We start from the raw sequence: 15755 nt of genomic DNA, 5'->3' as shown, positions 1-15755 counted from the left end.
CCCTGGTGTGGGTTAACCGCAGGGACCCAAGCTGAGGCAAGGTTTCTCTGTGTGTCCTCAGCCCAGGGGCGTCAGTAAGTCTGGATGAATGAGCACACCTACACTACAGCCCACATTTTATACACACTGTTCTCATTTTCTCAGCCCACTGTTTTTAAGTTAAATTAAATGGATTAATCTATTGTGAAAATTTTTATAATCTATCTATCTATCTTGAGACAAAGTCTCACTGTGTAGCTCTGGCTGGCCTCAGGCTTTCTGTGTAGACAAGGCAGGTCTTGAACTTACAGAGATGCATCTACAGGCTTGTCTCACTATTGCCTTTTTTCCCTTTTCTTTCCACCACTCCCATAATCCTTTCTTCTTTGAAGTCCACGCTGGTTCTCCTCTATTCTATTCATCTAGTGACACCGAATGGAGAGAAATAGAAAGGAAACAGGAAAAACACAACCACGGCACCCAAACTCGTACTGTTTAGCTAAAGAAACAGGCTCCTATTCCATGTAGACTAGGAGCAGAAATGATGCTCCTATGCCACCCTTAGCTCCCCAAATACTCAAGGTTGTGTTTACAGTTGCTCAGCGTGTTCCACATGGTCACATGCAGTAGCGGGGTCTAATGGGTGAACAACAGGCCTCGCCAGGTAGTCTAGGTGTATGTGTGCAGCCTGTTGTCACATGCTGACGGAAGTGTCCAACAAGATACTTCTGGGAGAGAACCCCTCTTTTCTGAGATGCGTGGCTGTGCCCACTTTATAGGACTGCTGGGAGGGGTTCGTCAAGATGGTGAGGGCTAAGAGGTTGTGGTTGTGCTTTTTAGCCTGGCGGTGTGTGGGGGCTGTCAGGACACAGTCACAGAGCTGGGGGGGGGGGCACTAGGCTTTGCGGATGAGACCCTAGAGCAGCTGACACGCTTGCCCTTTGAGCTCTCATCGCAGTTCAAGGACTGAGTTCAGAGTGGTGGCGGTGCGATCGATCAGCAGGGAACTACATAGGGACCCCACTGTGTGCCTTCCTAAACGCTGGGGCCTGATGCCTGGCAGAATGTTTGTCACCCTCTGAAAAGCACTGAAGTTAGACTCGGCAAGGTCAGTGGGACAAAGTCATCACCACATGTTTGCTAACGACTGATTCCCTCTTTCCCCTCCGTTACCAACGCTGTTGCTGGTTCACGGTTGTCAGCGTCTTGGCTGAACCTCCACTGCTCACTAAGAGGTATTCCTGTACTGGGCTCTCCTATGATGTCATGGTCCACCTATTCATACTACTGGTCACGTTGACTGGAGTTCATGGCCCATGAATAGGCTGCCAACAACTCTTTATCCTGACCCTTAATAAGGTTTAAGGATATACTCATGCTGAGTAGGGTTTGGCAGACATCGAAAATAAAAGCACAGCACATTTATTTCTTTATTGTAGGTATGATAAGCCCCCTGAATATTTGGGCCAGGCTGTCTAAACACTTCTGTTGCTTATCTGGAATCCAAGCCCCAGTCATCTCCAGCCTTACCCTGCTGTCCTGGCTATGGGACCCCCCCTGGGTCTGCCCTGCTCTTTGCATTGGATTTTCTCTCTGTTGGTAGATGTGGCAGAGATGATTCGGTGCCGTATCTCTGGATTAGATGCCCACCTGGCTCACTTTTGGGGGCCTACAGTAGTCAAACTTGATTTTCAGTGGGGTATTTATCACCTCAGTAAGAAAACTGAAGCTATAAACCAACCTCTCCCTGCAGAAACCAGGACTGGTCCAGGGGTTTGACATGTACCACATTTGTGCAAACACAGGAGAATCCTGCAGTGGGACTTTTCTGACTGCTGTGATGAAACACGTGGTAAAAGCAGCTTAGGAAGAACTGGTTCTGGCTTCCAGTTCTAGGTGTGGTCCATCATGGTGGGCAGGCATGGCGATGGGAAAGAGGCAGCTGCTGCGTTGCAGCCGGGACAGAATGGTGAATGTGGATGCTTAGATGGCCTCCTCTTTCCCCCTTATCCGGTCCGAGAACCCCGTAGGATAGAGCTCCTCAGTTAGTCCTCGCTGGGAACACCCCCAGATCTTCCCAGAAGTGTCTTCTAAGCGGGTCTCAGTTGACAGTAAAGATGGACTTTCACAAGCCCTCTGAACTGATTATCTCTCTTCTTCAATATTAAGATTTTGATTTTTTTCCCTATTCTTTTAACAAAAACCAAGGCTGAGCTGTTTCATTTTGGAGAAGTCAGAGCATCTTAATGCCCCCACGGGAGTGAGCCCCAGGACATCCTCCTTACCTCACACTTAGCACCATCAGGACATCTGACAGGATGTCGTGTGATAGGGAATGGGTTCTTGCCTCCAGAGAAAACCCGGTCTGTTGTACAGTGATGGTTAGTAGCAAGGTCTTAGAGGCTTAAAACTTCATTTCCTGTTTCCTTTACCCAGTTATCCGCCTTTTGTCTTCTATAGCTTTCTTTCTCTTTCTCTCCATGAATTAATTCTGATTATTAGTTCATCTAAAATAGCTAACCTAGCCCATTGGTCTTCAGGTTTGTGTATATAAACACACACAAACACACACACACACAAACACACACACACACAAGGATACATTTTCCATTTGACCTCTAATTAAACAGAAATTCAATGGAATAGAAATTAGCTTTTAAAACATGTTTTATTTTAAATTATATGTATATGTGTGGCAGGGATGGTACAGATGAGTTCAGGTGCCCGTTGAGGCCAGAAGAGAATGCCAGAGCGCTGAAGCTGGATTGACATGCTGTTTGAGGCTACCCCGTGTTGATCCTGCACAGGAGCAGAACACGTTAACTGTGAAGCATCTCTCTAGCCCTACTAATTGCCCACTTTTCAGATGGATTTTTTTAATGATGTCCTAGTTCATTTATTTACAATACTGGTTATTTGACATTGAACTTGTGATTCACGAATGGACGGCCAATTACTGTGTGTGACATACTGCATCAGGGCTCTGTGGAGCAAATGCCGAGAAGTCTTGGCTCTTCAGATATTCAGAGCCAGGCATCATCCCATGTCCCAATTTCCCTTCTCCGGGCTAGGGGTGTCCGGGGGCCGGCTCCACTGCCACCCTTCCCAGCATCTTCTGAGTGCCTTGTTTAGGAATGTTGCCCTGGAACCTGGCCTCTGCACTGAACACACAGCTTCATGCACGGCTTGACTTATACATGGCTCAGTTAGTGGATATCAGACCCTTTTGTCTCAACCCCTGTCTAAGTTGCTATCAACCAACAAGCCAATTCTGATTTATTGTTCACCTAAAATGGCTAATTTAGCCCACTGGTCCCCAGGTTTGTCTTTTAGGATATCTTAGGATATTTTCCTAAATTATGGGAATGAGGGCGGTGAATAGCTCAAATCAACATGGCCGTCTTTTATACTTTTTACAAGTTCCCGAAACTCGAGAAGTATAAAAAGGAAGCTGTAACTACCCGCTGTCTGCCTTAGCAACAATTTAAACACCGGTACAATGGCCACTTGATAAAAGAACAGGTTAATAACAACAGCTAGTATTAGGAGAGGAGCTGTGAACTGAATGTGTGGTCAGCTTTGCTCGTGATCCTGAATCTCCCAAAGCCCCTCGAGGCAATATGCAGGTCACCACACTAATAAAGAGAGAAAACCCTGAGTTTTGTGTAACTTAAGGTCATCCTCAAATAACTAATAAATGATGGGGTGAGGAAGCCTATTCCGGGACCGTCTGAGTGGGAAGTCTGTTTTAAAATATGCAGAGAGAGTGTGCTGTGGTTGTGGGAACACAGAGCTTGCTTCTTCCCGGAATAAGAGGAAGAGACTGTGTTTACCTTGGGGGCTCATCACTCACCACCTGAGGATCTGTTGCAGAGGCCTTTGCTCTAGGCGGTAAGATCTGGAGTCCTGGAGACTGTCTGGAGAGGTGTGCTAGGAGGGATGTAACCGTGAGTAAACCTGCTCTGTCCCATGCTACCCAGAAGAGTTTACCTGCCTCTTTCCTGTCTGCATAATCCTCATCTTCATAGATAACCAGCCCTGCTGGGTAGCGTGCACTGATCACGTATACAGTCACAGAGCCTGGGGGAGACGGTGTGTGTGCTAGCTCAAGGAAGAAGTTGGGATTTGCTCATTTTGTTCCCAAAATCATCTTTCTGAATCCTCATTTAGACTGGGATTCTGAGAGCCAGACAAGAGGGACCCAGTGTCCCAAGACAGCGGCTCTCGTCCTGTGTGATACCTTGACAGACAGCCTCAGCATCATTGGGAAACTTGTCAGAAACGCAAATTTGAGGCCCACCCAGACCTACTGAGTCAAAAGCTAGGACAGGCCCAGCAGTCTGCATTCACAAGCCTCACAGATGGCTCCCAGGCTACTGAGGTTCACCAGGGACGTCCCAGCATGCAGTATCATGGATCTTTCCTGGTTTCTGTTTCAACTGAATCTGTGTTCCCAGACTCCCTTGCCCAGTCTGTGAATTGCTCTGTGCAGGAATTCATGTTCCCCAGTTTCGTGGAATCGTTCCTGTCCCTACCATCTGTTCTCAAGCCTCCGTTGCTCTTAGAATGATGCTGGCTCTATCACAGACACACGCACTTTGATTGCTAGATGGATAACTTAGAACATTTATCACGTCAACTGTAACATTTCCTCCAGATTTATGCTGTAAAATGACTCACCCCCTTCTAAACTGAACTTCCCAGTCATGGAACCATTAGAACAGTGGGGCCTTCCCACCACCCTGTCTCTGTCACGGCTTTCATGGTGAAAAAGCTGCCGCCGACCTGCAGTCCCCATTCCAAAAGAGATAAACTGTGCAGGTCGCAGAGAGGCCAGGTTCCTTCCATTGTTCTCTGGCTCTAGGTTAAAAAGATAGGTTTTCAGAATGAAACACCCAAGCTGAGCCTAATCCCCTGTAAGCCCTCAGCATGAACATTGTGATCCAAGTTGTCTCTTACTGTGAAAACTCTTGCTGGTTGTGTTAGGTCGCCCTGGCCTAGAATTTTCGTTCTTGGGATTGCGGGCCTGTACCACCATGAAAGGTTCAAATCCTTGCTTTTAACAGTGGCTTGATGTTCTTAGAAACCCAGTGTGCTTTCAGTTTTATATATACAAATGTGTATCACCACTAGGAAGACGGCAATAAATTGTTTTCTTTGTGTGAGATATAATCACAGGGCAAACACAGCTGAGATTGCTTTCTGTCTAGGAAGAATCAATAGAGAGAGAGGCCTAGGGGCTTCCTTCTCTATTAAGCAATGCCAATTAATTAACCAAGTCAGCAATTCTCAGCCAAGGACAACTTAGTACCCTACGGTATAGTTAGCTATGTCTAGAGAGCTTTTTTATCTTTCCTTTCCTTCCTTTCTTCCTTCCCTCCTTCCTTCCTTCTTTCTTTTTAAGGTTTTTTTTTTTTCTGCATGTATGTATGTACACCGTGGGTGTTCAGGGCCTGCAGGATCCAGAAGAGGGTGGATTCCCTGGAACTGGACTTACAGACTGTTGTAAGCCACGATGTGGGTGCTGGGTACTGAACCTTGGCCTGAGCAAGAGCATCCAGTGACCTTAAATGCCAACTCATTTCTCCAGTCCTGTTTTCTTGACCAGGCATCAAGAGGTGACTGCTACTGACTCTCCAACTACAATGCATAGAACAGTATCTCACAACAAAAGCTTTCAGCCAGTCAGTCAGTGCCTCTGCTGAGAAACCCTAACCCAGAGAAATCAAGCCATAATCAGTGAGAACTATCACCAGCTCCCAGTGGTTCTGAGGTTTCTGTAGTAAGAGTCTCAATAACAACCAGAGTAGCTTGATTATTTGAATAGTTACTGTGCCAAGCTCATATCCAGAGCTTGTTCAGCATCCTCTAGAGTTTGTAGCCAGTTTTTAGAATTAACACCCCCCCACACTCTTTCCCACGTTTTTTGTGGTAGATGCATTCTCTGGCCATGGTCTTATCTTCTCTGTCTCTCACCTTTTAATAGCTCCAATTACAGGCTACTCGTATGTTACATAACAACACCCCCTGATGAGGCAAGAGACCAGTGTGTCACTGAGGGTGTGAAACCGAAAGCATCCCGACAAACAGGCCTCAGACCCATAATTTAGTCACTGAGCCAAATTACCTGTGGCAATTTAGGTAGTTCAGAGCCTGGCCTTCCGTCTGTCCCTAAGTCCTCCAGTGAGTTTCAAATGGAGCAGACTTCCAGCTGATGGATTCTGTGCTGGTTGATTTTCTGTCAGCTTGGCACAAGCGCCAGTCATCTGGGAAGTGAAATCCTCAGTTAGGAAATTGTCTCCGTCAGACAAGCCCGTGAGCATGTCTGAGGGGCATCTTGTTTAAGGATTGATGTGGGAGGCCGAGCCCAGCTGTGGGTGGTGTCACCTCTGGACAGGTGGTCCTGGAATGTATAACAAAGCAGGCTGAACAAGCTATGGGGAGCAGCCAGTCAGCGTGTTCCTCCATGGCTTCTCCATCAGCTCCTGCCTCCAGGTTCCTGCCATGACTTCCATTCATGATGGACTGCAAGCTCTAAGGTGGAATGAACCCTTTCTTCTCCCAGCTGCTCGTGCTCACGGAGTTCATCACAGCAGCAGAAAGTGAACTAGGACTTGATCCTGTTGTGTTACAGTTTTCTTAGGAGCGGCTGCCTTGTCCTCGGACACAGTTTCCCAGACTCAGGGGTGTCTCACCCTGGACGTCTTTCCATTTTCCTCACCACGCTCCTTCCCTTTTGCTTTTCCTCTTCCACGGTGATGAATCTGGCCCTGGCAAGATTCTCTCGCCTCTTCCTCCTCTCTCATCACCCGCACCCTATAGACGTTGGTCCCTGGATCATGGAGCTAGCTCTCAACACTTCCCAAGTTGGGGGCAGGGCATATGCCTGCCTCTTGAGAGGCGGCATGCGTGATGTAAGGCTTACTCAAGAATGTGATGGTATGTTTGGAGACAAGTTGGGGAGGGAAGACCAACTGCTATCTTTACAAAATACACAAGAGAATGAAAAGCTTGGAAAGAATCTCTTCTTCTGTGGAGAATACGCCCTTATCCAAAGGCATGCACCAAGCCTGCCTGTGGGTGCCTGCCTGTGGGTGCCAACCTCCTACTGTGGCCGTTTCCATTGTTGGTCTGATTGGATTGAGAAACACGTGGGGCATTGATGAAGAATACCTTTGCCTGTGTTTGTCAGGGCTTTCCCCGAGAACACCTGAGTGTGGAGGACCCACCTGGAATGTGGGTAGCGCCATTCTATGGACTAGAGTTCTCTCTAAATAAAACAGGAAAAGACAAAACCAGGAAAAGCTGAACACCCCTTTCTCTCCTTCCTGATCTGCCCAGATGTGACCAAGCAGCCTCACGTTCCTGCCCCCATGCCTTCCCCACCTAGCAATGGTATGACATAAAATGAATATTTTCTGTCTTTAATTATGTCTTGTCAGATCTTTGGTTATGAAAATGAGAAAAGTAATTCATGTGTCTATATGCCGTATGCTTTCGCCTACACATACATACACATGACAAATTTAAATTATATAATAAACTTATTAAGAAATTAACAATAATAGCTGAATAAACTAGGGCACTTATACAATCCATTGTTCTCCCTGGTTCAGAGTGCCTTCTATTGTAATTGCTGATGGTAGGGCAATGCCTCCTGCATAAATACAGTGCAAAGGAAGACAGTGAGCTATCACAGCACCACAAGGGTACTCAGAAAGCATATGAAAATTTTTTCCTAGAATTTTCCATGCAGTAGTTTTGGACTGCAGTTGACTAGGTAAACTGAAACTACAGAAAATGAATTTACAGATAAAAGGATGCAGCCAGGCAGTGGTGGCACACACCTCTGATGCCAGCACTCGGAAGGAGGAAGTCAGATACCTGTGAATTCTAGGCCAGCCTGGTCTACAGAGTGAGTTTCAGGACAGCCAGGGCCACACAGAGAGACCCTGTCTTGAAAAACCAACCAAACAACAACAAAAAACCGCCAAAAACAAAAAACAAATAAGAGGATGCTACTGGACCTGGGTCTATCGAATCCAGTGTGGATGTGACCATTGGATGTTTATGAAAGAATTAAAAGGGGAGATGCTGAGGAGCAGTGCTTTCCTTTCTTGTGTCCATGGCTTTGTCTAGAATAGCCTATTTCAGTCGGGTGTAGTGGGGTATGCCTATAGTTCCTGTAGCATGAATTCTAATTAGCTTTAATAATCAAAACCCCAAGTCAGATATAAGAGTAAATGCTGAAAGATCAAAGAAACAGATCAGCCAGTCACTAGTTCTTACCTCTACAAAATCCTCAGACTGAATAGGGTGTCCTGTCTCTACAAGTCCTCAGACTGAATGCAATGAACTCCTGTCTCCTCCTCCCCAGCCATACCCCTTCCTGTCTCCACGTCCTTACTGTTGGGATTAGAGGCATGGACTCCCAAGTACTGGAATTAAAGGTGAGCCTCCACTGTCTGGCTCTGTTTCTCTTTGAGACTCGATCAATCTGTGTAGCCCAGGGCAACCTTGAACTCACAGAGATCCATCTGCATCTGCCTCCCAAGTGCAGGGATTAAAAGGTGTGTGCCACCATTGCCTGGCTTCTATCACTAATTAGTGACTCACTCCACACTCTGATCTTCAGGCAAGCTTCATTTGTTATAGCACAAACAAAAGATCACCACATTTTCAACACTTGGAATGGCAGTATGACCATGAGTTCAGCATTGTGGACACCAGGACATCAGAGCTATCTTGCAAGGACCCTGCTTAAAACAAAACAAAACCTACCCTCAAACAGCAGCAATACCAGACACCCCCTTGTCTGTCCTTGGGTCCCTTTCAGTGCTGAGTGCAATCCACTTGTGCCTCAGTAGCCCCCCTCTTTGTGGCCTCTGCGTGTCAGCCACCACTCCTTACCTTTAGCAAATTGAGTTTGGTATAGCCAGTACTTCTGAAAGAAATTTGAGAGCCCCACTACCCCAGTAAACCTAGGAGGGACTCTTTGTGAACTCCGACATCTATGCTGAGATGTTCTGAATTTGGAGATAGGCTATGGGAATTCAAATTCCTACATGCTATGGCTCAGAAATCACACTTTGGAAAATACTGGAAAACTGGAACTTTAAAGCAATCTTTCTAGAAGCAAAACAAGTCATTTTAGTCAAGGCTGCCTGATTGAAACCTTCCATTGGTTTGTTCTTTAAATAGTCATTCATTGTGCCCTACAGATTGTAGTGCCCATCTCAGAGGAGGCTACGTGAGTCCCTGCATGGCTTTGTCTGCAGACTCTTCTGTCGTTAGCCTTCTCTTTCCCTCTTTGGCCACTTAGTGTCCATCGAGCAAAGCCCAGGCTAATAAAAACTTAGATGTGTGTTCAGATAGGAGCTTAGTACATGTGGATGGAGGGTGTTTGATGCTAATAAAGCTTTGAAAGCCCTTGGTATTTTGAAATTCTGGAAGAAAAAGGGAAGACCCTCGCTGACTTCCTAAGCTGCAGATACTGGTCTGTTATCTCAGCCCGCAAAACAAGCTTCAAAGGTTGAGGCAGAAGAAACTGTGGTTTGTGGTCTAACCCTCCCCGTCTAGAAGGGGAAGAACCTAGGCTAGTGCTCAGGCCTTACCCTCAGGCTGCTGCTATCCTATTGGCAATATCCAATACCCATCCTGTTTGGTCCCCGAAGGACACTCAATTGTCCCCATCACCTTCCCTAGCAGTTAGCACAAGAAAGAGTGAGTCACTGTAGAATGGATGTTGACATTTAGTGTGAGTATGTACACCCCCTCCCCCAGAAGCACAGGTATGAACCACTGCTTTGCTTGCTAGTTAAGACATTATTTTAGGCAAAATCTTACTCGTCAACATGACTGACCTGACATCCTCTTTGTGGGACCAGAACTTGATGCGTTTCTCCTGCCTCTGCCCCTCTAGAGCTGGTATTATTGGTGTGTACCACCATTATTTATTGTTATTATTATTATTATTATTATTATTATTATTATATGTGATCTGTTAGAGAAAGCTTTGTTGGAGCTGGCACCTTTTCTTTCAGCCCACAGTTTCTGAGCAGTCGATTCAGAGACAGGAGGTCACTCATTTTCTACATTCGAGGTACAGACTACTAGCAGCTGAGAGGGCTAAGACAGGGTTAGGGAAGCTGGCCTCCAGCAGGGCTTTCTGTCTAGGCTGCCACGTGTGTGGCTACTTGGGGTCAATCGAGGAGTGCAGAGTGTGGGTCAGACTCTCCTACGAACTCCCAAGATTCTCAGCTTGCAGACTGTGCCCTAGAGAGCTCTGGAGCTGGTGACGGAGTAGCCTTGGCACTTCTCAGCCCTTTTCTTTCTCCAGCCTCTCCCAGCCCTTGTTTCACTTGGAAGCATGCTTTCCATGTGAACTGATTTGCATGCCTTGTCTCCTTCGCACTCCAGAGGGCCCTGGGTTCAATTCTCAGCACCTCCATGGCAGCCACAGCTGTCTGTAACTCAAGTTCCATGGCTTCTGGCAGCCTCAAACAGACATATCTGCAGACAAAATGCCATTGAACACAAAATAAAAATTAATTATGTATTAAAAAAGAGAGTGATTAGGTGTCTTGTCCAAGGTCAGTAGGATACCAGTCAGTTGGACTGTCATGTCGCCCATGAAGGTGTTTGTATCCTAGAGCTGGTGCATGTAACTGGTCAGTTTTGCTCCCTCCAAGGACAGAACTCAGCAGGGGAATTAGAATGTGTAAACTAGCCTCTTCCCCTCCATTTCTGTTCACTACTTTTTCTTTATAACTTGTCAAGGTCCAGATAAATCACTGAAGCAACTGTTCCCTCATTGACTGTAAGGCACAGCCTCAGCTCCTAAGCCGGCACTCAACATTGACACCGTGTGGTAGGGAGTGTTGTATGGAGGTTTCTGTCCCTTCCGGTCCCAATATAATCACACAGAAACTATATTATTAAATCACTGCTTGGCCCATTAGCTCTCACTTCCTGTCGGCTAACTCTTATAGCTTAATTTAACACATCTCCATTAATCTATGCATCACCTCGAGATCATGGCCTACCAGCAATGTTTCAGCGCATCTCTCTCTGGAGGTGGCCCCATGTCTTCTCCTTGACTCCACCCTCTTCCTCCCAGCATTCAGTTTAGTGTCGTGTTGTGTGAGTCGTGTCCCCCCACCAACTAAGTTTTGCCTTGCTATAGGTCCAAAGCAGTTTCTTTATTAATCAATGGTAACCACAGTATACAGAGGGAAATCTCATCAAGGAAGCACATGTGGGGTGTGGGGTTCCACCCCGGCTTTGCTACTGAACTTGTTCTGTGACATTAGGGAAGTCATTTCACAGCCTGACAGGAGTCTCCTCAACAGCCAAACCAAGGTGTGGTGCAGTTTCTTTTTTTTTTTTTGACTCAGCAAGTTGTTTTTTTTTTTTTATTTTTTAAATTTATTTATTTATTAAGGATTTCTGCCTCGTCCCCGCAACTGCTTCCCATTTCCCTCCCCCTCCCCCGATCAAGTCCCCCTCCCTCATCTGCAAGAGCAATCAGGGTTCCCTGACCTGTGGGAAGCCCAAGGACTGCCCACCTCTATCCAGGTCTCCTAAGGTGAGCATCCAAACTGCCTAGGCTCCCACAAAGCCAGTACGTGCAGTAGGATCAAAAACCCACGAGGGAGTCAATGCAGTTTCTTCATTTTGTCCCAGGCCTACACTTCTGTGACTTTGCTCATCTTCCGCAAGCGTGTTGCCTCTTCCTTTGTAGTTAAAACTCTTTCCCCCATTTCTACTTTCTCGCCAAGCACGCGAACCCTGCCAGCTCTTTCTGGGCTCCACTGCCCTTGCCAGCCAGTGCCTCTTTTTCCTGCTCATCTGATCTGATCTCCACTCTTCCCCCCTGCACTCTTTCTGGACCAGACTCTCCAGTCCAAACTTAACAAGTGAGGATCCACAGCCCTGCCTTTTCTGTGCACATATCTTGACTTTGTGTGTCTTACAAGGGCAGGTGACTTTAAGTGGAGCCTCTGCTTGGGAAATAACTCTGCCAATTACATTTGGGCCCTCTGTCTGCTGAGCCGATGTTACCAAATCTGAAGGCTGTCATGAAATCTGATGAAGCCCAGAGAGTAAAAAATGTGAGCAGCTGAATTAGGGAGTTGGCGAATGCAGACAGGAACCTCTGATGGCCTGGGAAGAAGGGAGAGAGAGAGGAGACAAACAGAAGCCCGGATTTGCCCTAACCCTCTAAGAGCTTGGTCTGTAGCCCCACCTCTCAGAAGACCAGAAAGGTCCCAGAACATGGCTTCAGAAGGCAAGGACTATAATCCAGTACAGTGGGCTGGGTGTGCAGTGTTACTTAGTAAAGAAAGCCTGATTTCAGAGGTGGGACAGAGTCACAAACAATGTCCTAACACTTAAAATTCTTTACTTCTGGTTGAACAGGTAAGGGCCTGGGGGTTGTGGCCACAGGATGTAAGGTCCTAGGAACCTAGTGAACGTTTAAGGCTGTCAGTAAGGTCTGTTTAGGCCACTTTGCTGCTCAGAGGGGCTTATCATAGCCCCTCCTATCCCGATCTCCCTACCTAATGAAAGCACTAGGGCTTAGGGAACGCTGAGAAAAATAAGGCCACTTTCACCTGGAAATTCCGCGTGGGAGAAAAGTTGACCCTATACCGAACCTAGTCAGGAGTTCCGAGGCAGATCCCAGGGATGGAGTCTAAAGCATTCAGACAGAAATGGTGAGTGTATCAGGAATTCAGAGGCAGCCGAGGACAAAACAAGGGTCTAAGGGAGACACGTCAGCCTGAACCCCGGCAGTTGTTGAGGTCCCGGGAGGGGCGACGGGAAGCTGGGGACGGGCTCTAGGGCCCCGCGGCCAGGGCCTGGGCGGGGTGGAGTGTAAGGTTACAGGGACCGGACTAGCGACCCTCCCGGGCAGCTCGGGCGGCCGGGAGCGCGGGGCGCTCAGGGACCGGGCGGCAGGGTGGGGTGGGTGGGACTGGAGGGGGAGCTGGGCATCTCTCTACTTCCTGAGTGCTGGGGCGCCCCTCGCCGCGCCGCCCAGCCACCAGTCATCCCCCTGCCGCCATTCCCCTGCCGGGATCGCCCCATGATCGCCCCATGCGGAGGGCAAAGTCGCGTCGGGGACCTTGCGAGCCTGTGTTGAGAGGTAACCTGCTCAAGCCGGGGGTTCAGGGAGGGCTCCTCTGGACTGGGCCGAGAGGTCTCTGTGGTTCTTCCTAGGATTCCAGGCTGACATCAGCTCTGCTCCAGATGTGGGGACTTGGGCGGCCAGGTCGGCGCCGGGGCCTCCGAGTGTCCCGTGAGGGATCCAGAAGGTTCAATAAGACACAAAGCAGAATCCAGTCCCGTGCCACCCTCCAAGTGCCCAGTACCCACGGGAGGATCCCTACGGGAGACCGGGGACTCTGGGTCTCGCATGGGCCCCCGACGCGGTACTGACTTTTCCCGTGTGGTTGGCGGGTCTCAGTCGCCGGTGGGGCAGGAGGGTTGGCGGATGCTGCTGTCCCGGCGCAGACAAAGGCGCACGGGGTGCCCAGCCCGGACCCCAGGACGCGCCCTGGCCGGGAGGCTCGAGGCCCCCTCCGCCCCTGCGTCTTCTTTGTTCTTCCCAAACAAGTTTCTTACACAAATCGGGGGTTGGATCCGGCTTTCCCTGGCCTGTTGGCACTGCCTTGAAAAGAATCTGTTTCTGGGAGGAAATGTAAACTTTCCAAGGGGGAGTTGGTGGAACTTTCTTGGAACGTGACATTTGTGGCAGGCCGGAGAGCTGCACCCAGGTCCACGACGGCTCTTGACAGCCCAGAGGAACCGCTGGTACTGCCTCCTAGGGAACCACTCTGGGGGATGAGTTCCCTTCTCCAAAAATCCCAGGCCTTTCCCCCCTTCCCATTTTTTTTTTTTTAAATATTTGCTTTTCTGCCTTTGTCGTGGGTGTATTGTCTCTATTATCTGGACTGCGGCTTCAGGACACAGATCTTGATCCCAAGGGCCTTGGTGCTTACATTTTGGGTGGAATTTGGTCCCTCTGCTTCCTGCTCCTTTCCACATGGTTCTAGCTTCCTCCTCTGAAGACTATTAAAAGTTTGGTGGGTTTTGCTTCTAAAAGGCCTTGGTGGTGGTGGAAGGTTTATACAGCAAAAATCCACTGCCTCAGCAGTGTCAGCTTGTTCTCCAGGAGTGAGCACAGCAGACTAGGGTATCTTAAACAGCTACAACCCAGGAAACTCCTTTTCGGGGAGTGAAATGTCAGGGCTTGACGATGGAACGCTCCTGCCTTCCTGCTTCCAAAACTAGCCTGTGGATCCTGCCAGACTGCCTAAGATTCTTCCTGGCGGCCTACCATATGGGGCCCAGGTTGGCGTTGCCCAGTCCAACACTGGTGCTTAAGGTTCTCTGGGGCTCAAGTTCTTGACGGCTCCAGAGAAACAGAAAAAGTACGTACTAGGACTGTGCTCTGAACATTACATAGTTTCTCTCTAAGATGGCTTTTTATCAGAATAACGAGAGAACAGTACTTAAGTTGAACTGTGGGAAAAAAGCAAAGGATCAGGAGGCAGACATTTGAGCAGAACGAAAAAGAGCAGGGCATAGAATAGAGTGTTCTAAAGACCTCTTACTTGGTGGGGTTCCTGGTGTGTGCGTGCGTGTGTGTGTGTGTGTGTGTGTGTGTGTGGTCATGTAAGGAGCAGGACATAGAATAGAGTGTTCTAAAGATTTCTTACGTGGTGAGTCCTGATGTGTGTGTGTGTGTGTGTGTGTGTGTGTGTGGTCATGCAAGGAGCAGGCATAGAATAGAGTGTTCTAAAGACCTCTTACTTGGTGGGTTCCTGGTGTGTGTGCGCAGGTGATGTTTAGTTGTTAAGTGAGCTCATTTTTGCTTTGTCTTGCATGCCACATTTTTTTCTTGATGAGGGAAACTCATCCAGGTGACAAGTAAGTGAGAAGCTGCTGTGAAGAATGCCCTCATGTCTAGGTATTCAAGGTTCTGTTGAGAAGGTGTGGGCTGGGGGGCTCCAGTGGACCGAGAGCATGCACAGACTGTAGCGTGAAGAGTGCATCTTTTATGGACAGCAGCACACAAATGGAGAACTGTGAGCGGCTTCCCGGGAAGGTGCTCGGCTGATGAGTGTGGAGAGTGCCTGCTCCCTGCCAGCCAGCGTGTGTGTCTGGAGCGTCTCTGTGTAGCACTATGCTTTCTGACGTCCGACACCACCCAGATGCGTGACCCCAAGAATGGTGCGCCGAATTAACCGAGGCAGGAGCGCTGCTGGGAGAGCATCCTCCAGGTGCGCGTGTGTTTTCTGAAAGTGCACAGCAACACCCGGAACTGAAAATATCCAGTGACTGTCAGGTTCTGCGGTTCACACCCATGTGTTGGAGTCGTAAGAACTGCAAGCATTTCTAGTATTTACCAACATTTTCTCACGTAGCACTCCTTTCCAGCTGTGTCCCTGCGCATATGTGTGACCCTACGCATATGGAAACGCAGGCCAGGGATTTTGTAGTATTTTGAATGTTTTTGTTACCATTGGAGGGTATCTGAATTCAGTAGGTGACAGAATCCTTGAAAAGCAAGAGGTGAGGGAGGAGGTCAGGCCAGAGGATGTATTTGATTACAAAGTTTGCTAGGAATTGTCTGAGGTTATTGAGGTTTTATATTTGTTTGCCGAGGGATTTTGTTTGAAGTTCTGTTGGTTTGCCCTTGCTTTGTTTTGGAGGAGTGGTTCTGTGTACACCTGGCCGAGGTGGGTGGGTCAGGGCACTGCTTCTCTGAA

At 48.2% G+C, this 15755-nt stretch overlaps 1 protein-coding gene across 4 annotated transcripts in view; it reads left to right on the top strand.

Annotated features, from left to right (window-relative positions):
• Window positions 1-15755, top strand: part of Amotl1 (angiomotin like 1) — a 91618-nt gene that overhangs the window by 13593 nt on the left and 62270 nt on the right. Inside the window, exon 1 of one of the 4 annotated variants that reach the window (XM_041656963.1) lies at window positions 12276-12399. The exons of 1 other annotated variant lie outside the window; for it this stretch is intronic. Coding sequence is in view for 1 of the 3 variants with exons in the window: in XM_041656961.1 (XP_041512895.1) it covers window positions 13078-13126 (49 nt within the window). In the remaining 2 variants the exon portion in view is untranslated. Of the gene's footprint in view, window positions 1-12275; window positions 12400-12452; window positions 12696-12942; window positions 13127-15755 lie in introns of those variants that run through there. 2 more of the 4 variants (XM_041656962.1, XM_041656961.1) reach the window with 2 other exon arrangements.

This window comes from Microtus oregoni, unplaced genomic scaffold (assembly GCF_018167655.1).
Source record: "Microtus oregoni isolate MIOR12 unplaced genomic scaffold, Mior012 000008F_ref0000371, whole genome shotgun sequence".
NCBI lineage: Eukaryota > Metazoa > Chordata > Mammalia > Rodentia > Cricetidae > Microtus > Microtus oregoni.
The sequence above is the reverse complement of the archived record's forward strand: the minus strand, read 5'-3'. Positions and strand labels throughout refer to the sequence as shown.